This window comes from Cyprinus carpio, chromosome B5 (genome assembly GCF_018340385.1).
Source record: "Cyprinus carpio isolate SPL01 chromosome B5, ASM1834038v1, whole genome shotgun sequence".
Classification (NCBI taxonomy): domain Eukaryota; kingdom Metazoa; phylum Chordata; class Actinopteri; order Cypriniformes; family Cyprinidae; genus Cyprinus; species Cyprinus carpio.
Genome location: NC_056601.1, coordinates 9,346,732 through 9,370,089, shown reverse-complemented (window position 1 = coordinate 9,370,089; position 23,358 = coordinate 9,346,732). Strand labels below are relative to the sequence as shown.

The 23,358-nt window shown below is 36.8% G+C and overlaps 1 protein-coding gene across 1 annotated transcript; it reads left to right on the top strand.

The window, feature by feature from the left end:
- Positions 1-2,721: 2,721 nt before the first annotated feature.
- Positions 2,722-21,375, top strand: LOC109080701 (neuronal calcium sensor 1-like). The gene is made up of 8 exons (XM_042724162.1): positions 2,722-3,309; positions 11,054-11,078; positions 13,595-13,733; positions 14,642-14,720; positions 15,045-15,133; positions 16,307-16,384; positions 16,896-17,016; positions 20,281-21,375. The coding sequence occupies exons 1-7, from the start codon at positions 3,246-3,248 to the stop codon at positions 16,992-16,994; spliced, it is 573 nt and encodes a 190-aa protein (XP_042580096.1). The 5' UTR covers positions 2,722-3,245; the 3' UTR covers positions 16,995-17,016; positions 20,281-21,375.
- Positions 21,376-23,358: the final 1,983 nt, after the last annotated feature.

The window sequence follows — 23,358 nt, the reverse complement described above, 5'->3', positions numbered from 1 at the left end:
AAATGTTCCTGAAATTAGTCTTTGAATCATTCAATAAACCGTTTCGTCTAAAACACTGATTCATTCCGAAGCGCATCAAGTGCACTGTTTACGTGGGTGAATCATCAAATCATGCATTCAGTCAATTCGTTCAGTACACTGATTCATTCAGAAAAAAAAAAAAACACTATTGTGTGTAGCTTACCTTGTAGACTCGAGGGGTTGCTTCTGCTGTGGCTTTGTTTGGAAGTCTTTTTGGAGCTAAAATGTGTCTACAATGTAAATTACACAGTATTCATTTCGTTTATCGAACTGTTAAACGCATTATAACAGTTGAAAAGCCTGGAAAGTGGCAGGTTCAATAAATATAAGTTGCCTATTTTTTATTTGGGTGTTTGCGTTATATCTGTACAAGGACAAATCAAAGAAAGAAAGTCGTTAAAAGCAATCCTAAATAACTTTAATGACGTTAAGGTAACATATACTCCCACTGAAATCTTTGGTTTAGCCCAGTGGAATGTTGTATGGTCTGTGGTCTCATTTTTTGAGAGAGAAATTTTTTGAGAGGTACGAACACAGATTGAAGACTCCACTAAACCATTGTATTCTGGGCCAGGGAAACTTTAGAAGAAAAACCTTCCATAACCTTCAGTTAAAAGGAAAGGATCAAACATAAAAGTCTCTTTTGAGATACTACAGTAGATATCTTGTATGCATGTTACCAAATATAGCTTCCATCATTTTAGAAAAGTGCTGCTTGCCAAGCGAAATGCTTGCCACAACGTCATTTTATGATGAGAGGAAGTGTCTTTCAATTCCTGGCTACTTTCCAGTTTGTTCTCCTGCTGTGCAATATCTCAAAAGTCAGTATGAAAACCAATTAATTTTCTCCCTCTTTGCTTGGATGCTATTTATAGGCCACTTTATAGGCATCTTCCACCTTCCACATGATTTTTGGCTGTATCGTTTGTTTGTTTGTTTTCCAGAATGATCCTGTTTTAGAAAATTGCTATTCATTGAACTATATTAATCACAATATTTCGCAGAGACCACCATGCTGCTGTACAATATCAGTGTAAATCATAGTTTGCTCTGACAAATGTTACGGCATCCAATGGTAATACCATGGTTATTTGATGTGTAGTGTGGGTCTGAATACCATAATCATATCCCATGTATTTACATGGTAATCTAAGGTACTATGGAGCTACCATTCTGCATGTAAAAGAAAAAAATATATATATTATTATGTATTACATTTCGGTTTTATTCTAAATGAGAAAAGTAACAATAATTAGTCACCACAGACAACTACAGGACAACTACAAATTTAACTGACTACAACCTACTTTCAAAATCTAACTATCAAAGATAGTTGTACTACTAAATGTCTACCCTGTAGTTCAGAAAGTGTTCTAGCAGGTGATGCTGTTGGCAAAGGCCGCTGGGTGTTTATGGAGCTGCGTGAAGCTGACTCAGCGTCCTCTTCTTCTGTTTCTGTCTTCTTCATTTAGAAGCAAAAATCAAACATTTGCCTTCCTCTCTTTCTGACGCTTGCACAGCACTGCACAAACTAAACTTCCCCTGAGGAGTGTATTGGGCTGTACTTAAACTGGGCCAGCAGATTAAATCTGTGGCTTCATCAGAATATGACAGACTATGTATGAGCCTTTGCTCTGTACAACTGCTCTAAAATCTCAACTATAATCCTATTTTAGGATTATTCATATGAATGTACATGAATATCAGTTTATATTAAGTCAGTAAAGGTTTTAGCCTTTGCCTTATGTTATATATATGACCATTTAATTGCTGAAAAATATAAGGAAAATTATTTATGACTTATGTATATACATGTATGTAAAATATTTAGGCCTAATATTTAGATATTTTTTACTTTAATATAATATAGTATGTATTTTTATTTTTATTACAATTTTCCATTTATTTAGATGACATAGATTACCAATTAAAAAAGTAATGTGATGCATATTTTCAATATCAGAGTCAACACAAATGAAGGGAGAAAGAGATTCATGCAATAGTTCTAATAACTCCAAAGTTTTTTTTAAATAAACAGTAACCAGGTTTATATAATCTTAATTAACGTTATTATATATAAATATCATGCATTTTAACTGAATCTTGCTTCAGCCCATATTTAAACTGTTCATACTTTTTAACTGATTAAATTTCATTGTTTTCAAAAGTAAAAAAAAAAAAAAAATGATTCTTAGGATTTTTATTAAAATAAAATCAGATTAAATAAATATGATTATTTAAATGAAATCTAATAGATAAATATAAATATTTAATAATTCATTTAAAAAAATTTAGTGTTTATTTGCTGTTACACACATGTACACACACACACACACACACACATATATATATATATATGTGTGTGTGTGTGTGTGTGTGTGTGTGTGTGTGTGTGTGTGTGTGTGTGTGTGTATGTGTGTGTGTACACGTTTTATATTTGTCAAATATTATAAAATGTAATTTTAGAATAAAAATATAATCAAATAAAATCTTAAATTTTCAATCAGATTAGATTTTACCAAGTGCCTTTTAATAAAACTAACAATGAAAAGCCAGAAAGTCTTTGTCAGGGATGTATTTAGGGAAACAAGGTTATTTTCAGGCAGTAGGAGAGAGAACACTGGGGGAGTGGCTTCTGTTGTCAAGGACAACAGTATCAACACATAGCGTGGTGACAACACACACCCGCACCCTTCCACACAAACACACACACACTCAGAGCGAGCCAATGAATGCGTCTGCATGTCTGAGTCAGTCAGTGAATCGATTCCTCCTCCAGTGGACCGAGCCAGACAGCAGTGCACACCCAATTGAAGAGTGCCTCTCCTGGGCTCCAGTGCTGCTCAGAGCCATTGATTCCACGAGGGAACCACAGACAGGAGGTGGAGGAAAGGGGAGGAGGGACGCCGGTTAACAGATTAAAGCCCTCTCTGTTTCTCTCTCTCTTTCATTCCCTCTGAGTGAGGAGAGACAACTCTAGGCACTGCATGCTGTAATCACATTGCTTCTGTGTAATTTGCTCCTTTCGGTTACTTGTCCTTCCTCCTCTTTTTTTACACTGCTACAGTCTGGAGGAAAGGCAGAGCACAAATTAAAAGGACTTGTGGGTTTCTTGTGCTGCCTCCTCTTTCCCCCTCTCTCCTTCTTTCTCTGTCTTTTTTTAAATGTAAGTGGAAGGTGGGATTGGGGGGAGTGGGGATAAACCGTTGCGGCCAGCTGGAGAGATGGGCAAGTCCAACAGCAAACTAAAGCCTGAGGTAGTGGAAGAGCTGTGCAGAAAGACCTACTGTGAGTATTGCTATTTAGTCCTTCCTTCCATGTCTAGTGCCTTTTTGTGCTGGTTAATTGCATGTTATATCTAATTATTATTCTCCCTCTTATTTTCCTTCTCTAAATTTAAGTTGAAGCAAGCCTGCTAAAGTATTTACTTTAAAACCATATTTCCTAAAACCAGTATTGGTGGATTTCCTAAAGTTGCAATTGGCTTAAGTATAAGCTGAATGTAACCAAGCTATTATACTGCACTATTGATTATGTTAATTTGTGTGTGTGTGTGTGTGTGTGTGTGTGTGTGTGTATGTGTGTGTGTGTGTGTGTGTCTTACCTGCCTGCTTATGAACGATTATGTTCATGTACCTTTGAATTGAATGTGATCATCATTTCGTCTCTGGGGTCATTGATTCTCCTCTGTCACTAATCATATAATCATTAAGCATGTTTTGACTGGCACTTGCATCTCTGTTGTGAAAAGATAAGGTGCCTACATGAACAGCTGGCAGCAACTCACATGTTGAGTCAATAAGGTGTGGGGCTAACTGCAAATTGTGTTGCAACAATCCTTCCCTGAGGTGGAGAAAGCATATTAGCATTATCATTATCACATCAACTGGCTTTGACTTGATTAAGATTGCTGAAATGAGATGAGGCTTTGAGACCATGATAATGCTGCATATTAATCACAGTGCGAAATAGGTGAAGCAAATTTTAGTGGGGAAGGTAGAACAGCGATTATAATTATGACATAATTAAGTCTACATGACTAGATTAGCAACAACTATTTAATTGACCATTTTTCTGCAGGTTTAGTGTAAGGCCACGGTCCCACTAGCATTTGTGTTTATTTCATTTACATTTACACGTATACAAACACATGGAAATGCAAGCAGATGCAAAAAGGTTTCGTTATTTGTTGCCGTCAAACTGTGTGCAATATTTTTCACAATATGCAATAATTAAGGATATTTTGATTTGCTTCATGGCTTATGTTTCTAATAAGTCACAAATCAAGTTTCAGCCTGAAGCTTGAATGTATATAAATAGAAGTCAATGTAGCTTGATGTCTTTTGTGACCGCAACTTTAAACAGTGTACAGAAGTTCAAGTTTAGTAACCTCTGACCTGTGAATTCCGTATCACAGACATTTGACCAGTAGCGGATTTAAATGTAACAGATTGACCTCTTGGATCAATACAAAGAATACAAATTCCATCTGCACTGCAGTGTTGCAGCAAAGTGCAGTGGATATATTTATAACTTAAGGTATGTTTTATAATTTGTAACTGATCATTTATTACAACCGATTCTCTGGAGAGTGGCCTCATGTTCTGATGTCCATATTTTTTCTTAATTTGCTTGGCTTATATTATTTTTTAATCGTCATTTATTCACTTACATGTTGTTCCAAACCTGTATGATGTTCTTTCTTCAGTTGTTTTTTTAATTGGTTACCAATATATATTTTTTAGATCTTTTAAGTCTTTTTTTTGTAAAGAAAGAAAACCATACATATTTGGAACAACATGAGAGTGAGTAAATGGTGACAGATCTATCCCTTTATGTTTGTGACAGTTAATAACAAACATGATCTATTAAACTAGATTCTTATTTTTTTGTTGTTACTATAGTGATAGTTACTTCTCTTAGAAGTTAGTACAATGGTGCTAAAGAAATGACTGACTTTCTAGGCCTATCATTTAATGTATCAGTTCCCTGGGACATTATCAAAAATCCACCTGCTACAAGTAGGTAACTTAGTTACTATGTTCTCCTTTAAACTTAAGTGGAATGTAAGCACATTCCAAGTGGTAGTGAACCGTTCATGTTTAATGAGCATCTTCAGAGGTTGGGTTTTGCGCACAGTGGGGGGTAAAGCAGGGCTGTAAGGAAATAATTTCCTGCTCCTTCGCTGCAAGGTTATATCAGAGTGTGAGCATAGTGCACAAATCCAACAGGCTTTCAATGAGACAATGACTGCAATAGAAGCCAAACATCAAAGACTCATGTAAGTCACTATTCAGACAAGATGGTTTTTTTTTTGTGTGTGTGTGTGTGTGTGTGTGTGTGTGTATGTGTGTTTGTGTGTGTGTGTGTGTGTGTGTGTGTGTGTGTGTGTGTGTGTCAATTTCTTTCTGTCTTTTTTTTATTTTTTTATTTTTATTTTTTACTAAGAGAAATTGATTGAAAGTGGTCTGAGAACCATTTCAACCCTCTTTCTTCTTTCTATGTGAGCTAGTGTGGTCACTCCAATTGTGAGACTTGATTTTGGAATTGATTGGATTGTAAAAAAAAGTGGGTGTTAAACTTGACAATCAGCCAGACTATTTGCTAGAATGTCATTTGGCTATTGGTTAATATTATCCAATAGCCTGCATGGCCAAAGTGATGTCAGCAGAAAAGGAAAGTTTTATAAATTTTTGAAATCTATTTTTTTAAACTACTTTTTAACTATAAAAAGGGGGCACAATGATTTGCTTCCATTTAAGCAAATTTAAGCATTTTCTATTGAGGACCAGAAATTCATCCATACATGTTTCTTCCCGTCCCTTTCTTACAATCGAATGCAAGCTCACATTCACATCTTCCTCCATCCAATCAACAACAGAACAACAGAATCATGTCCCGGTCATATATTATTTCTTTTTGTTATTTCAATTCCATTATGATTTTAAAGGGATAGTTCACCCAAAAATGAAAATAACCCCATGATTTACTCACCCTTAAGCCTATGTGTTTATTGAAGCATTGAAATATTTACATTGCGGGAACAGCTTTATGTACACACACAGAAACAAACAAGCAATCTGTAATTAGCCATTAACAGGCCTTGTATCCTCTCTTTTCTCTCTCTCCTTCTGTTCCCACATCCTTCTTCAGCTTTTCTCCTCTCCAGTCCTCTCTCGTCTTTTCTCGTTCAGCCTGGTTGCGGCTTGTCTCTTGTTCTCTTTGCCTAGTGTCTACACTGTCTGTTCCACTCTCCTCTCAATCTTTGTGTCATTATCACTTGTTTCACATCAACTATGTTCATCCTCTCCCCCTTCTCTCATCCAGAAATGTAACCTTTGGTCTCTCTAGATTGATTTCTTTGTTTAATTGCAGACTGGCAGCTGTCTATACACATCCACAAGCTGTCTGTAAAATCATAATATTTTACTCAGATTGTTTGTTTTTGTCATCAATTCACACACTCTGTTCAGTTCTAGTTTATGTTTTATGGTCACCATGACGATGAGCTATATCCACTGCTAGTACATCTTCCACTGCTTTAATAAGAAGAAATAGGATGATACATTTAAACTGCTAATTAAGATACTAATTAAACACACCTAAACCAGCTAATCAAGGTCTTCAGAATCAAGGGCTGTGTATGAAATTACTCCCTATACCCTAAAGGCCAAAGTATACTTTGTTTTTGTATGCGTGCGCTAGCGCATGCGTACAGTCGAATGTGTAGCCTTTCAAAGTACGCTCCATTTGATGTTTTGCATGAACGCGACCAGTCGACACATATGCTTTTGAAAGCTTCATCCATGTCTAGTGTCTGCTCTATTTTTCCCCATAATTTATGACCGAATTTCTTTTAACTATCCCATTCCCTCTCGCTCAGAAGCGCTTGTCAATGTGGCCATCTGTTGTTGCAGTCTCTGCTACAGTCTCTTGTTGTTGATGTTGTGTCTCTTTTCCCTTCTGTTTAATTTTCTATTGTGAAACACCCTGGGACAGTGTTGCCACCTTGTGGAACAACTGATTACTGCAAAACAAATCCAATGCACATGTGCAACCTGCACGTAAATGGTACACACAATTACAAAAATTGGGGTGTGGTGTGTGCATACTGTTCTGATGATGAAATTCATGTCACACGCACTGTACGCTGTCTCTCAATGTTCAACGCTAGCTTTAAATAGAGCACTATTTGAGGGGACAGCCATTTGTAGTGGTGGACTTTATCAAGCGCACTCATTCTATCCCATAACACACTTCAATAACGTGTGTAAAACTGATGTACACTCAATGCCTAGTCAATACCCATAATGCACTGTGAGGGTTTTGACGAATGAATTCACACATCTTGCCAGAAGATGGTGCCTGCAGCTGAATCATTCATCCCTTTTCCAAACTGCTTGTCCAATGTGGTTTCTGCTGAATTTCATACAGGTATTCATTTCTTTTAAATTGATTATTGCATAGTTTAATTTAGGTTTATAAGTTTCCATGAAAAAGCTCAAGATAAGTTTCAAATGATTATTGAACAGCAAGCACAATTTACACAACAGCTCTTCTGGCACTCTCAGATCCAAATTCCCTCACTCCTTTTCATTCACTTCATCAAATGGATTATATTAGTGGACTAATGTAGGGAATGGTCAATTTGGGTATGGTGTCAATGTCAACAGCCAGTATAAACATCAAGACAAGTGTGTTGGAGCTGGTTGAAGCTAAACTCTGTTGTCCCTACAGTAGCAGGATTGGTCTCCCCTAGACCAACACAAACATTCACATGTCAAAAACATGTCGTTTTGTTTTTCACAAAGAGAGTTCTGATTGCTTTTCTGTTGCACTGCATAGAAAATTGGACACATGCATATAGGTATGCCTTCAAGAGAAGGCATCTGGTGATCCGGAAAGAGATAGACAGGATAACTCACCGGTGATGATAGCAACCAGATCTGTCAGCAGGTCTGAAGTCTCCAGTATAGCCCTGTCTCCTTCCCTGCCTTCACATCGAGTTTATGTCCGCAAATAGGCTTAATCAAATATCACAGTGGGTGGCCCAAGGTAGAGGCACTACAGCAGGCATGATGTGGATGGAGATTTACCGAGAGTCTGCTTCACAGAATGTGGCCCACACAGGCAGCCTGGCAGTCATTGTCCTCTGATTCACGTAATCAGCAATGCACTGCAGTTAGCTGTTAATTTATGAGGTGTTTCTATTGATAAATTGATTACTTTTCAGTGCATATTGCTCAATTTAGTCACAAACACTGTGTATTCCTTGTGTTAGGAGGCTATTTTGAAATTCTTAATGGTGAATTGAGGAGAGCACTGCAGTCATTCGTTTTATGTTCCAGGTGTTTTAAAGGCATTGCGTTCGCAGCATGGGATTTTGTAAGTTGGCCTGTTTTACTACTGCCTGCTGCTATTTGGGTCCCCTTGTAGGCTTGTAACAGTTTGAAAACTATAGCAAAGTTGTCCGATTTTGTTTGTTTGTTGTTTTTATGGGTGACTGCAGGTGAAACTGTCATCTTCAGAGAACTTTCAATACACAGGAAAGTGGAAAAGATGCCCATGCCCAGAAACTGTCCAATTACCATATTACTGAATTTTTGTTGTTGTCTTACATTCGTGCATTTTCATAGGAGAACATTTATTAGTCATTAATTTACCTAATTCTCATCTCCTGTTTCACGTCCTGGTAAAATCAAATATCACTTATGAATCTGCTTTGTGTCAAATGTGAGAAGGAAGGAAATTTAAAGTAGAAACTGGTGAAGTTTTCTCGGGACAGACCAGCAATGAGCTTCAATGTTGCCATGAGATTCTAGGAGGTTTCAAGATGCAAGATGCAGCTGTGTCACTTCAGACTTAATGGGTTGGAGATCCTGAATCTCTTATCTCTTATTTAATTATTATAAACATTTTTCTTTTACAACAAAAAGCAACATTTACTAAATGGTAAATGGGAGCAAGACAACAAATAAAAAAAAGAAACAAGCAAAATAAATGCCTGTGAATGGACTGAATCCAGAGGCTGCAGGATTACCTTGAATTTTTAAAATTTTTAAATAAGTCTCTTACGCTTAACAAGGCTGCATTTATTTAATCAGAAATACAATAAAAACGTAATATTGCGAAATGTTATTACAAAAAAATGCATGTCACTTTACCATAAGGGTCCAGGTAGTTAGCAGAATGATACAGTTAATGTGCGGAATTAGAATTGACAGTATTTGGATATGTATATGGATTTGTTTATGGTTCATTTTAAAATATATGCACAAAAACACCTTTGTGTCAGCACCTTACATGCTAGAGTGTCTTCCAATTATATGAGTTATAAATCAGACATATAAAAGGCTCTAACAGTGCACTGGCTCCCAAGGCAGTGGATTGTTCATTATTTTTAGCTCGTCTCTGTCTTTTGCTCTTGCCTTGCTCTTTTGCTGGTCTTAATTTGCTGCCACGGCCCACGATAGCTGACAGTGAGGGGGAGTGGTATTGTAGAATGAGTATAAGTGTCCTGCAGTGTTACAGACCGATTAGATGAGATGTTTAGGGGTTTGTTGTGGGCTGGGTTATTATGGTTTGTGAAGAGCATCTTATCTTGAGTATCTTATTTATTCTGTTTTAAAGGAGGTTTCTCTTCTAGTGTTTTTTCCCCTCTTTTGTTCTTTGTTGTAGCAGATGGAGAATGATGTAGTAGCTAAAGTCATGTTGGGTCATATACGCTGATGAGACACACCATGTGACCTCTGCCCTCTCTTCTCCCTCTCCAGACATCATTTTGCTATACCACTGGGTTGCGGTTACCCTTTAGTTATGTAAATATGTTAATCCTTTATGCCTTTATTATAATATTTGACTCCTTATTCAGCTAGTGCTCTCTCTCTGCTTGTCAAGGTCTGTGTCATATCCCTGTTTCAACAATTCTCTTTCTCCTCATCCATAATCAAAGACATTTTAGCATCTTCATACAATTTATCTTTTCACCATTTATTTTTTCCCCGTTCTACCTTTCGATCTATATGGATGCACATCACTGACCTTGGTAATGACTACACTCCTACCCCAGACAAAGATCTTTCTGTGTGTGTGTGTGTGTGTGTGTGTGTGTGTGTGTGTGTGTGTGTGTGTGTGTGTGTGTGTGTGTGTGTGTGTGTGTGTGTGTGTGTGTGTGCAAACACAGTTGCAAACAGTACTCAAGAGTATTAAAATGTAAACACTGAACGTACACAAACCGCAATGACCATCTGAGCCAATGGCACACTGAGAATATCAGGTCAAAAAAATGCTAGAGTGTTGCATCTGCACAATTCTTCAATATAGCATCTCACTCGGGCATCTCAAGACATGCTGTTCAAAGATTTAAACATAAGAACTATGCACTTATGATGTAAGTTTCTTTGGATACAGCAAGATCTAATCATAAAACACCAAACAAATCCGCTTAGCACATATGTACAAAATGGCCTCTAAATTCACTTGATAAAAGTGCTGAATGAATACATAAAATGTATAACTGTATTTTACAGCTAAAAACAATCTATTCAAAAAAAAACACATAATTAAAAAAACAAATAAGAAAAAGTCTCTCTCTGCAATTACAAACACAAGATATATATATAAATAAGGTGTTGTTTGTGTGTGTGTGTATAACCTCAAGATTTTTTAAACCTTTAAATAACACAATGCTAAACCATCAATCAAAGTTTTACTTTACAAACTTTCAGTTTTTTGTTAAAATTGCACTCATTTTAGTTATATACATTTTTTTTTTTTTTTTTTTACAATATAAATCACATTTTATTTCTACTTCCTTAAACTGAAATTCAAATGGTACTTAAGCATTCAGTTCACTACCTCAGGTCAGAAATTGATTTTATTTTCAGTTCAATTCTTAGTCATTGGTCCACCAGCTAGACCAGCACCAAACCCACATTACCCAGCACAAACCAGCCTTACATGATAAGTTTTCATTAACTGGAACAAAATCTAACTGTCTTCTGTACTATGTCTTGTCTGGTTCTGTCTACAGTTACAGAGAAGGAAGTTCAGCAGTGGTAAGTGTGCTCTTTATGTCCTCTCTCTGTTCACATCCCTCTCCCTCTCTCTCTCTTACCTTTCCTCGTCATGACTTTACCTGAGAGATAAACTGTAATCAATCAAATATGTACAATAATGTTATTACCCAAATGTTTAAATGAAATTAATCTTTCCGTCCTTCTCCATTCCCACTAATACAGTGCACAGTATTGTATTCTTGGCCATATACTGAGTGTGTGGTCCAATGCCAGGAAATGCTGCAGAAATCATCTGCTTTTGTATATGAGTATGAATTCATGTGGTTGTGGTTTCATTGTAAAAAATTTAATGCGTGGTTGTGGTTTCAAACACCTCTCTTCTTAACCACACTGACTGACTCATCTTAAGAATGTCTGCCACCAAGGGAGAGGATGATGTTTCACTAAAGTACCACATCATTGTAGATATTCAGTGCTTCTTCAGAGCACAAATTTTGTCTGTGTTGAATCTCTCTCCCTCCTCTGTTCTCCATAAATTCTTAACTTCACATGCCAACATCTATACTCCTCCTGGCTGCTCTATGCCTCTCATGGCAGATGGGGAACGCTTGACTCTAGGCATGGTGCCCAGTAAGGAAAGAGAGAAGGATGAAGAGAGAAAGAGAGTGAAAGAGAAGACAAAAAGGATGGAACAAAGAAGAGTGACTAACAATCCAGATAAAAAAAATGGAGGCAGTCAAATACAGTACTCAGAGGATAGGGAAGAAAGTTTTCTGCTTTTATAACATTTACAAAGATGACCCAGTCTTGTGTGACTGTTCAAAAAACCTTGTATTTTATAGGGCTATCTCTTAGAGCAAGCCAATAAACCCCCTACACCCTACTAAATGAATGTGCATTAAGTAGAGATTTAAGTTTAGATTATTGTCATGTAGAAAGAAAGCGAGCATTGAGCGATTTAAGTGACGTGATAAGAGCATTGCATAAGAGATTGGTTGCTGGGGCAGTGGTCAAGTATAAAGTTTCGAGGTCAGTATAAGCATTAAGCATTTTGTCTCTGAAACATTTCTGTGAACAATATATGATAGTAGTATATGACAAATGATAGCATTCATCCCAAAAAGTGTCCATCTGAAGAATAAGTAAAAAAATTTCTCCTGATAACAGCTATTTAGTTTTGATTATTTAAAACACTCAAGTTACTTATTAAATTGTGCTGCACATATGGTCATGTCAGTATTCTGTCATCAAGCTACTGTAAATTAGCATAATGTGAAAAATCTTTCTCTTTGCACAGCAAGCCCCTCTGAGGAGGTAATGAGTGATTAGCTAATATAGTGCTTTTTAACTGCAACATATGCTGGAGAATGTAATATTCATTGTGAGGGGCATTTTACAACGACTAAATTCTATATATTTATAGAAAATTATCTTTTCAGTAAGTGTCAGTGTTTTTAATGAACTCCTCCCCACCCCACCCCTGCTAGTAGTATTCAATATTTCAGATAAATCAGTTCACACATTTTGCAGCTAGCAATTTGGGCCACAAATACTGAGAGAGATTCCTAGAAAGAGGAATCTAAACTGACATGCTTGGAAATGAATTTGCAATTGAAGAATGACGTGCCCTGTAATATCCTGGGCAACCATTTCGCCCTTTGCCCCAAATTGCTCGGAAATGATCTGCAATGATAGTCCACAAGTTTGTCAGGGATCAATTAGCATAGAGAAAACAAACAGCACTGAGTGTTGTTTGTTGAAATGACTGGATAGAGTGACAGAGGTTTAATTTATCTTGAAATACCCTGACCACATGTTCTGTAACACTGCTAGCAGTGCATTTGGGTGCTAACAGTTGGTGCCAGACTCTTTATCTTCACAGGGGGTTATGTACTGGAGGAAACATAGCTTGTGTTTTGACTTTAGGTGGGGAAAATAACTATGCATTTGATACCTCTTCAAATGTTTATTTTGTCTCCCCACTTTTGTTTCTACTGGCAATTTATACATTTCTTTTCCACCAGCCACCAGTGTTCAGGGGTTTGGTGTCATTGAGTATTTTTGAAAGATGTTGCACACAACATCTGCATTTATTTGATCAAAATTACAGTAAAAATAATGAACTGTGAAATGTAATTAGAATTTCAAATTTGTATTTATTTTATATATGCATTTTTTTGGGGGGAAGCAAAGCTGAATTTCCAGCAGCCATTACTCCCGTCTTCAGTGTGTACCACGGTCCTGCATAAATCATTTTAATATGTTGATTTGGTGTTCAAGAAACATTTTTTAAAACAATAATTACAGTTGAAACTTGTTAAAGATTTTACTTTTTTACACAAATTGAATGCATCCTTGCTGAATAAATGTATCAAGTTCTTTACTGACCCCATACTTTTGAATTATAGTGTAAATTTGTGTGTTCTTCTATAATCTAATCTTATTCTTTTCAGAAATTAAATTTTTAAAATGCAAAATTCTTACAGTCTCTCTCTTCTTTAATTCTGCTCCCTCACTCCTATATCTTGTTGGACTTTTTCCTGTTTGTGTGGCAGGTATAAGGGTTTTATCAAAGACTGCCCCAGTGGTCAGTTGGACGCAGCTGGCTTTCAGAAGATCTACAAGCAGTTCTTTCCCTTCGGTGATCCCACCAAATTTGCCACTTTTGTCTTCAACGTCTTTGACGAAAACAAGGTAACAAGAGGCTAAAAATAGGGAAAAGTCAATAAAAGAAAAGCACTGTTACATTAACCTACTGGGTCTTTTTAAAGTTGCAGTTTACCAAGAAATGTTTTGATTTATCATCTTTACTGAGTTGGAAAATTATCATCACTAGAATCGCTCCCTGAAGAACTGTTTGGCTGAATAGCAAAATACCATGTGTACAGACTCCATTTACTTTCATTTACTCAGCCACAGGGACATTATATCTTTCCATTTTAGTTTTAGAAATGCAGCTTGAACAGATTTGCATTTTCTTTTTTGGTAGAACAATTTGCTGTCAAAGTCTGAGCAAAATGATGCTGCATTTAGAAGCTTTATAGAGAACATGACACACAAGAAACTGTGTTTGTGTGTGTGTGTGTGTGTGTGTGTGTGTGTGTGTGTGTGAGTGCGTGTGTGTGTGTGTGTGTGTGAGTGCGTGTGTGTGTGTGTGTGTGTGAGTGTCCGTGTGCAAGTGTGTGTGCGTGTGAGTGTGTGTGCATGTGCATGTGTGTGTGTGTGCATGTGTGTGTGTGTGTGTGTGAGTCAGACATTGCCCGTCTGATACCCCTGTAGACTATTCTCAGTGGGACTGTCTGCTGCAGTCACATCTTTAGACACACTTCCAAATCACTGTCAAAATGACATTTTCAATATGTTAAACCTTCTGTGAGGTGGTATTGAATACATGTATGATAACATCTTTCCCTGCTGCTGTCTGCAGTTTTTTGCTGTGTCACTCTGCAGTTGTTTGCCCTCTTAGGTGTCTCTTTCATCTCAATTTGATGTGAGGCTGTAACAAAGCAGTATAAGATCAACCCTTTTTGTCACTCCTTTAAATTCCTTTTTACACTTTACCCATCAGTTCTCATGCTGTCCTTCCTTTTGTGTATCTGCAGGATGGACGCATTGAGTTCTCCGAGTTTATTCAAGCTCTGTCTGTCACATCCAGAGGGACACTGGATGAAAAACTCAGATGTAAGACCAGAATTCCTTTATACTGTATATCTCATAATATTAGCAGTACATCAAAAGTTTCTTGTTTGTGCAGCAGAGATGTGTTCATTTATCTGTCTCAGAGTCTTATAGTAAAACAGATCGTACCCACACCAAATGTGCTACTAAATGATCTGAAAAAGTCTGCCAAGTCTTAATTTTAATTTATCATCATGACTAATGAAAAGATGAGAATGTCAAAATAAACAGTAGAATAGTCTATATCCTACACTTATTCTCAGCTCATTGGGAGATATTACAAAGAGAGACTTTTCTTAATGTGCTTGTTTGTTATTGCTGTCACAGGGGCCTTTAAACTTTACGATCTTGATAATGATGGCTTCATAACCCGAGATGAGATGCTGAACATTGTGGACGCTATCTACCAGATGGTGGTGAGTCATTTGCTTCTCACTGAACCATAACTTTCTATTTCTATTGAGTTAATGAAAGAGCTTTCTTGGAAGGCCAACATGGTGTTTATTGTAAGCCTAAACTCTAAAAATTGATTATGAAGGTCTGTCAAATTGATGAAGAGACTGCAGTGAATATCTTTATAAACACTGGCTTCCAGGAAACTTAATAGCATTGGGTGACTTTTTTAGATGTTTTCTTGCTGCTCTGATCATATATAATTGGCAAAGAGGCCCAGATCACCTGTGTGGTAAAAGTTATGAAAGTTACCCATTAATTCTATGAGAACAACAAGACATTTTCAGTAGATTTAGCTTTTTATGAAAGTAAAAACATATTTTTTTGTGCACCTCCATTTTCTGTCAGCCAAATACATGTATATATGTTTAGTAAATAAAATAAGATACACATGAGGAATCTTACATATTGAACATCTTACATATTGTGCATCTCTGCAGCAGAATATTTCAAATACGTTAAGAGTATGGGGAAAAGGGTAACTTTACAGTGAGGTTTTTCACATGAACTAATAATAAAAAATACATGTAAAGCATTAATCTTGAAAATTTTTATAGACACTAAAATTGGTGAATTGAGTATTTTCATAAATTAACTTTAAATAAATAGAACATGATTGCTCATTGTTATTCATGATACCAAACACATTATACATTAAATTGACATATAGAAACCTACTGTAAAGTTCCATCTGCATACAGCAGAACACTTATTACTATTGTGTTTTGCCCTTGGATGCTACTGAATGAACATAATTCACCATATTTTCTATATTCACCGTATCGCTTAAAGTGATCAATATTTTGTCCCTTAAGTTCAACTTGATACATGCAGTCAGCTGAATTGCTTATATTCACTGCAGTCTTTTGTTTCTTTCTTTTTGGTCAATTGGCTGTTACAAAAACGTGTTTGGTTTTATCTGAAGTGCAAAAATATCAAAAATAACATTTATCTTTATTTTCCACACAGAAATGAATGGGTAACTCATTTCTGGCATCCAGGATTTGTTTTACCCCATGATAGGCTACAAACACAGATGACTTGTTTCCGACTGTGGTTGTTTCTTATCATGCTATATCAAAAGCCGGGAGTTATAGGTATGTCCCAATAATGTATGCCTGATTTATATCTTGCAGGGGAACACAGTGGAGTTACCGGAGGAGGAAAACACACCAGAGAAGCGAGTCGACCGCATCTTTGCTATGATGGATAAGGTGAATTCTGTGTATTTATTTACTGTGTACTTATTGTCTTCTGCTGCTTCATAGTTCTCATACACATTACTTGCAGAAATGGCTGACTGCATAAAAATAAATATGGAAAATGTACTGCATTTATAGTGAATTGCTATAACTCTCTGAGAATTTTTAGTCATCAACAACAATTCAAACCCATGACATCCCACAACTGAATATTCATAGCTGTAGGTTCAATACCAATGGCTTATTTCTGCTGTGATTGAAACACCGAAGGCACGCCACATGAAAGACGCGAAATAGAAGCTCTGTTGCACTGCATCTATAGAGTACCTCAGAAAGCTTTGATAAAAGAGCCTTTGAAAGCACTGAGCTCTAAAGAGAAAGAAGAGATTTGAATGCATTATTAAAAACAGTCTTTCTACTTGATTCCCTGCATATCTTCCACCACAAACTGTATGCACTTAATATGATTATGTGTGAAAACAGTGACATGACTTATGACTATCTGTCTTCCTTTTGTCAACAGAATGCAGATGGGATGTTGACTCTGCAGGAGTTTCAGGAGGGCTCCAAGGCAGACCCCTCTATTGTACAGGCACTCTCCCTCTATGATGGCCTGGTGTAAGCCCATCTCAAAGTGGCGTTCAGTGAGTCCCATTTCCCATTTTCTCAAATGCTGATAACAGCAATGTACCAGCCTGCTGACTACAGTGAATATTCTAAATGTGCACATCAGTGTAAATTTAGTATTATTTATGTACTGTTATTTATTATTTTGGGTTAGCTTTTATTTTGATCTTTTCAATTTTAGTTTAGTTTTGTGTTTAAGTAATTTATATATATATATATATATATATATTTCTAGCTATGATTAATTTTTGTTTCAGTTTTAGCAATTTTAGTACTTCAACCTAATCTTATTTATTTCAGTTAGTTGCTAATGCAGCATTATTAAAGGGGTCATATGATGCAATTTCAATTTTTCCTTTCTCTTTGGAGTTTTACAAGCTCTTGGTGCATAAAGAATATCTGTGAAGTTGCAAAGACTAAAGTCTCAAATCCACAGAGATATTCTTTATAAAAGTTAAGCATCAACCACACCCCACTAAAACGGCTCATTCTAACACACCCCCACATCTCTATGTCACTATGTGGGAAGATTTGCATAACGCCGCCAAGATGTTCACGCAAAGAAAGAAGTACAACCTTTTATTCTCGTATTGTTGTTGCGGCCGCCGCCATGTTGTATAGACGTGTTTGGTTGTGAAAGCGAAACTACTTTGTTTGGTCTTCCAAAAGAGGATGATATCAACTTCGTCATGCCTGGAGCTGATCCGTGCTGGTCGCTGAGGAAATACATCAACTTTGCACTGTGGAAGGACGGATCGGCTTTCACAGTGGATGAAGCGGAGTCCAGCCCGGGGTCGTCAGGTGTGGTTGCCGCAAGCCTGCCGGACACTCCTTCGTAGAATTCACCGGCCGTGCCATTCTCAAGTCCACCGGCCTCTGCTCACTCTAGGCCTCTGCTCAATCAAGCCGGCCTCCGCTCACTCTAGGCTGCGGCTCACTCTAGACAGTGGCCCACTTTAGGCCTCTGGCCTCTGCTCAATCAAGGCCGCCGTGTGTGACGCTGTTTCGTTGAGAAAGCGAAACTACTTTGTTTGGCCTTCCAAAAGAGGACACGACTCGAAATCATGTTTATATCACGTTTATAATGGGTTTTATGTTTATGTCTCGTCGCCCCGCCGGACAGGGCATCACAATATGTTAAGGGGTGTAACATTTCCGTTGTAAGGGAAACAGGTCAATTTAGCTCAAAGGGAATCATTTAAGATTTTAAAGGGCATTTGAACAGAATCACTGTTTCACGGCTGATCACTGAAACGGCCAGCGATTCACTGAACGAGCCGTTTAACATCAAATCTGCGCTGGATATTAATATCCAAAGTATAGTGAAAACACTATTAATTAGCACAGTAACAAGATCGGCAGTTTAAGACATTAACTTGTATGCACAAAACACAAGATACGTCTCTTTTCAATATGAATAAGGCTTTATTAGATAAATCTAAGACATATGAACTAATCTAACACATAAGCACACGCACTCACACATTCACACAAGTTGCAGGAAGATAGAAAGTTAGGAAAGAATGAGTTTAAGAGAATGAAAATGTGAAATCCCAAGTTTACAGCAATCCGTGAAATTGCATAGACATGAACAACCATCAATCACTTAATTAACCCTCGCATTGAGTTCATCAATTAGGTTAAAATTATATTAGATAACACCATTACAGATGAGAGTCTGGAGGTACGTTACTTGTGATGCCTGTGTAACGGGGTTCCCTTTGTTGTCGCTGAAACACGAAACTCTCAACGGAAAAGAAACTAAAGTAAAAGAATAGAAGTAAAGTTTGACGAGACTAGGTGGTGTTTCTTCTCATCGTGGCTAAGTATCAGCAGGCGTGCAGGGCCGAAGCACGCTGGAACCGCGCTCGAAGAACGCTAAAAGTGATGACAAAGCATGACTAAAAGCAAAAGCTAAAAGCCGGCATGACTGATAGCAAAAGCTTAAACGAAAGCTCAAAGCTAAAAGCAAAATTTGATGGTGTCCTGAGTATTTAAACTGGCCTTTTGGCCACACCTCAAATGTTGTCTTGACCAATTAGATATTGTCTTTTCTCGGGGTGTTGCATTGTTTGTCCCACCCATTCATAAATCATATGTTATCTTATCAAGCACGTGGTCCGAATTTTCCCGCTATTGCAGGGTATAATTTGGACATGATTCCTATAACAAGAATATGATACATTTGACAAATAACTGATGGTCAGAAACGTTTCAAGCAAGAAGATTCGAACACACACATACTAAACATGAATATGATCCCTTAAGCTATTCAAGAGTTATTTAAAAAGACATACACAATAAGTGATTAGAAATGTTATAATCAAATGTGTGGGTTACATAAATGATATGGAGTTAAGCAATGGACTGATATCCATTTAGAAGTCTTTTTTGAGTTCATTTTGGTGCATATATGCATTGGAAGGCATTCTCTGTGCCATTCTGGGGGGGAGTAAGGATATGTCCTGTGAAGACCAGAGGGGTTAACAGGTCTCCTTAGGAATTTCAGTCTGGTTCTGCTAGGTTGGGGGAAGTCAATCCAAAGATCTTGTTTACTCTCACGGCTTTACATGTGAGGGTCAGACTGTCCATCTCTTCGATTACTTGCCCCAAATTAGACAATCTCTCTTCGAATTGAAATTGTCAATAATTGTTCTAATGGTGTTAATGTTGAAAGCTGTTCTCTGAAAGAGTTGGTTGGTTATCAGACTGTGGTGCTAGGAGTTGATTTACAGCATCCTGTTGCCTTTCCGAGGAATTTGGCTTCTCTTGTTTCAACCATGCTCACGATCGAATCTTTAATTTGTCTTGTTCAGGCCTCATACGCTACACCGTCACACGCTTGAGGTATTCGGACAATCACAACGCACTGGATAGCTGGCCAATCACAGCACACCTCACTTTTCAGATCGATGATACTTGTAAAAATCTACGCATTTCAAATGCCGGGGCCTAGAGGAGAAACAATAATGTACAGTATGTGGAAAATAATCCTAAATAAAATCCTTAAACCTAATAAAAACATTCAAAAAAACAAAATACACAAAATAATGTTATTTTTATCAGCATCATATGACCCCTTTAGGTTTTTTCAGTTGAAGTTTTTTTTTTATCTAATACTAATATTTTATTTTAATTTAGTTTTATTTCAAGTATCTAAAGGAATTGTTAAAAATTTTAGTTTTAGCTAAACAGAACAACACTCGCAAACATATTTTCAATTCTTTACAATACTTTAAAAAAATGTAAGTTTCTGTTTTTCATTCCTATCTATACACCAGGTAATCAATACAGCCCATTTATGTCATCCTGCTGGCACTGTGAGAGGAAAGCTGACCTGTTACCAATTTCTTGGACCTTCCAACATGAAGGTGCATTGTGGGTGCTGTTCTCAAGAGGGGATCAGCTGTCAATCACTCATCTCTGCTGTCATTGGAAAACCAAAATCCGCTCAAGACAACGTAAATCCATGCAGAACTCATTTGGGATGAGTGATGTACAGTAAAGGAACCTCTTTGTGAAGAAGAAGAGAGACTCATATGGACAGTGACTTTGAGGGCATCCACATCAGTGTTATTAAATGTATAACTCAAATATTCTAAACATCAGTGAGTTCCTTATAGCTGTGGACATTGTCCTAGGATGGACCTAGCTGGATTTTGGTCTATCCTTCATTACATGATAAACGGAGATGCAGTTTCACCATTCCACAGAGCTTCAGCAAGCACTGGCATTGAACAACATGCATTTAGTTGTATTTATTTATATAACCTTTCTATGTAAATTAGCAATCTTCAACAATAAACAAAAACATATAAATCTCCTTATAAATCTCATGCTTATTCTCGAGACTTGACAGTTAACGTCTGACAGCCATGATGTATTATATTGAGACTGTAACTACTCACATGCCACTGCTTTGCTTGACCCGTAGGCAGTCTCACAGTACACCTTGTGATGAAAAATGCAAATATTCTACAGTTTTGCATATTACTGTCATGACGATGTAGGCGTATACGTGGTGCAGTCAACAGTCTCAGACAGCTATTGTGTTGCACCTCTGACTTGTTTTGAAAGTTTGAATAACATACAGTATACAGCATTCATCAGCACTGCAGATGCCCACAGTGTTTGAAGTTAAGCACAGTGTTGGTGTATTTAGATTACTGATAATGTTCAAATTGTGCTGCTTTGAAATCAACCCCTTTTTTTAAGCCCAACAAACAAGGTGTATCTGCTCTCCACTTGCAAATGCACTGCTGAGTTTGTCTTATTGTCACAGAGACACTGCAGTAGATGAAATATTGTGGTTATGGGGTAATGTTAATGAAATGTAAATGGGGTCTCTTTAAATAAAAATGTTTTTTATGAAAAAATGTCTTGGAGTCTGTTTAGGCATAGCTCTAAAAGAAGCAGTTTCACCTGAATATTGCATATTCTAGCTAATAATCACCACCTTTAGCTATAAAAGAACAGATAATATCTTATTTGTATGTAGAAACAAAATCAACACTGGTATTATCAACCAAAGAAAATACATTTTTGGTTGGCAACAACATATTTTAAACGTTAATTTTGCAGTCATTCAAATTTCTGTACTATTATTCAGTCAGGGCTCATGAATATATCGTGCCTGATGACTTCAAACAATTATCTCCACACTCCACTCTTCAATAGAAAAGGTGTAATGGACATGCAGTGTGAAAAGATTCCAGGCTAAAAGGACCAAAAATGGAGATGGAAAGTTCAAGCTGGCAGACAGAACCTTGCTGCTTGCATAACATAATGGAACACTTGGCATTGTTCAATAATCAGTTTAACCAACCAGATTTTATTCATGGAAAATATTAGTCTCATGAATAATAATGGAAGCTGGTACAGACAATGAAAGGCACCAGAAAAGAGAAAATGAATTATGCCTTTTCACATTTATCTGACTGCTTATACTGTTATACATGGCATATGTATTAAATCTGTAGTGTTACAGATCTGTAGTGATCAAGATCTCATACTTAACACGTGATATTAGATACATGCTGTGGATATTTTTCTAAATATCTTATCATGACTTAGTGCAAACACTAATTCCTCCTACCCATATGAGAACTACGCTGACTGATTATACCAGATATCTGGGTGTTTCTGCAACTACGGACACTTTTAAGTCCCAGCAGTAAAATTTTAGATTTATGTTCAAATTTGTCATATGATGCTTATTAAGTATATTCACAGTATCACTACACACCTTGACAAAAAATATAATTAATGATTAATGTGATTTAATATAAAATTATGAAGCATTTATAAGTCCAAACACCATTTTTGTTCATGTCCCACAACTCTAGTCACAATGTTGAGATATGTAAAATAAACTAATTGAATTACAATTTTACATTATTTCAAATTGAATTGTTTAATATACATATTAATGTACACCCTCTTAAATTGTTTTTTATTATTTACTGATCATTTTTATGATTTTTTCAACTAAATGTGCCTGGCCCACACTTTTGAGTCCATAACGCAACAATGAAAAAGGCTTTTATTATGACATTTTATCAAAAACAAACAAGTCTAGTTTCTATGGAAACAGAAACTAGCAGGTGAGCACATTGCTGACAGATTGGGCCACCTCACTACCTCACACACAAGATCCCAAAAATATAAGGTAAATATCATCTTTTCTGTGTCCATATTTATCTTGTGTCCTTACCATACAGCTTAGTAATTCTGTACTATAAAACTACATTTTAAAAAATAAATGTATATTACCGCTTAATGCATGTATATTAAGATGCTAAGAGTCAAAACTAATGTTGTAGACCTTGGTAGCTGCCAATTAGCTGCAATATTAGCAAAAATTTAATTTCCGCAACATGCCTTTACCACAGCAAATTTAGGTGTTGCGGGTAAAGACCTTGTGTTGCGGTAGAGACAAGTTCAAGGTTTACTGTATATTAAATTCAGCTGTTGTAAATTATATTTAAACAGGACATTTTGCAACCCTAGATGACACCAAATTCATCAACAATAAGATCAAAGAAATGCAGAGGAAATTAGAAATTCCCAGAGAGGTATGCAGAGTATCTGCAGAAAGAAAAAAAAAAGAATGTTACAAAAAGAGAAAGGAAAATGAGCAGATAAAGAGTGCCTCCCAGCTGACAAAAAGAGAGAAAATCTGAAAAGGCGGCAGTGGAGGTTAAATAAAAGAAAAAAGAGGGCAAAACACAAAGTACTGCATGCCTCAAATCAGTTTGTTGCAACAGACACACCACCACTATCCCCATCTGATGATGACTTACATGCTGCTCCACTAGAACCCTCACCTAATGTGAAGCTGCTCTTAAAGGGTTAGTTCA

Coding starts and splice junctions, on each gene's coding strand:
- LOC109080701 (XM_042724162.1), top strand. CDS start 3,246: ATGGGCAAGTCCAACAGCAAACTAAAGCCTGAGGTAGTGGAAGAGCTG. Junction 11,079..13,594: donor GAGAAGGAAGTTCAGCAGTG/GTAAGTGTGCTC, acceptor TTTGTGTGGCAG/GTATAAGGGTTTTATCAAAG. Junction 16,385..16,895: donor TCTTTGCTATGATGGATAAG/GTGAATTCTGTG, acceptor TTTTGTCAACAG/AATGCAGATGGGATGTTGAC.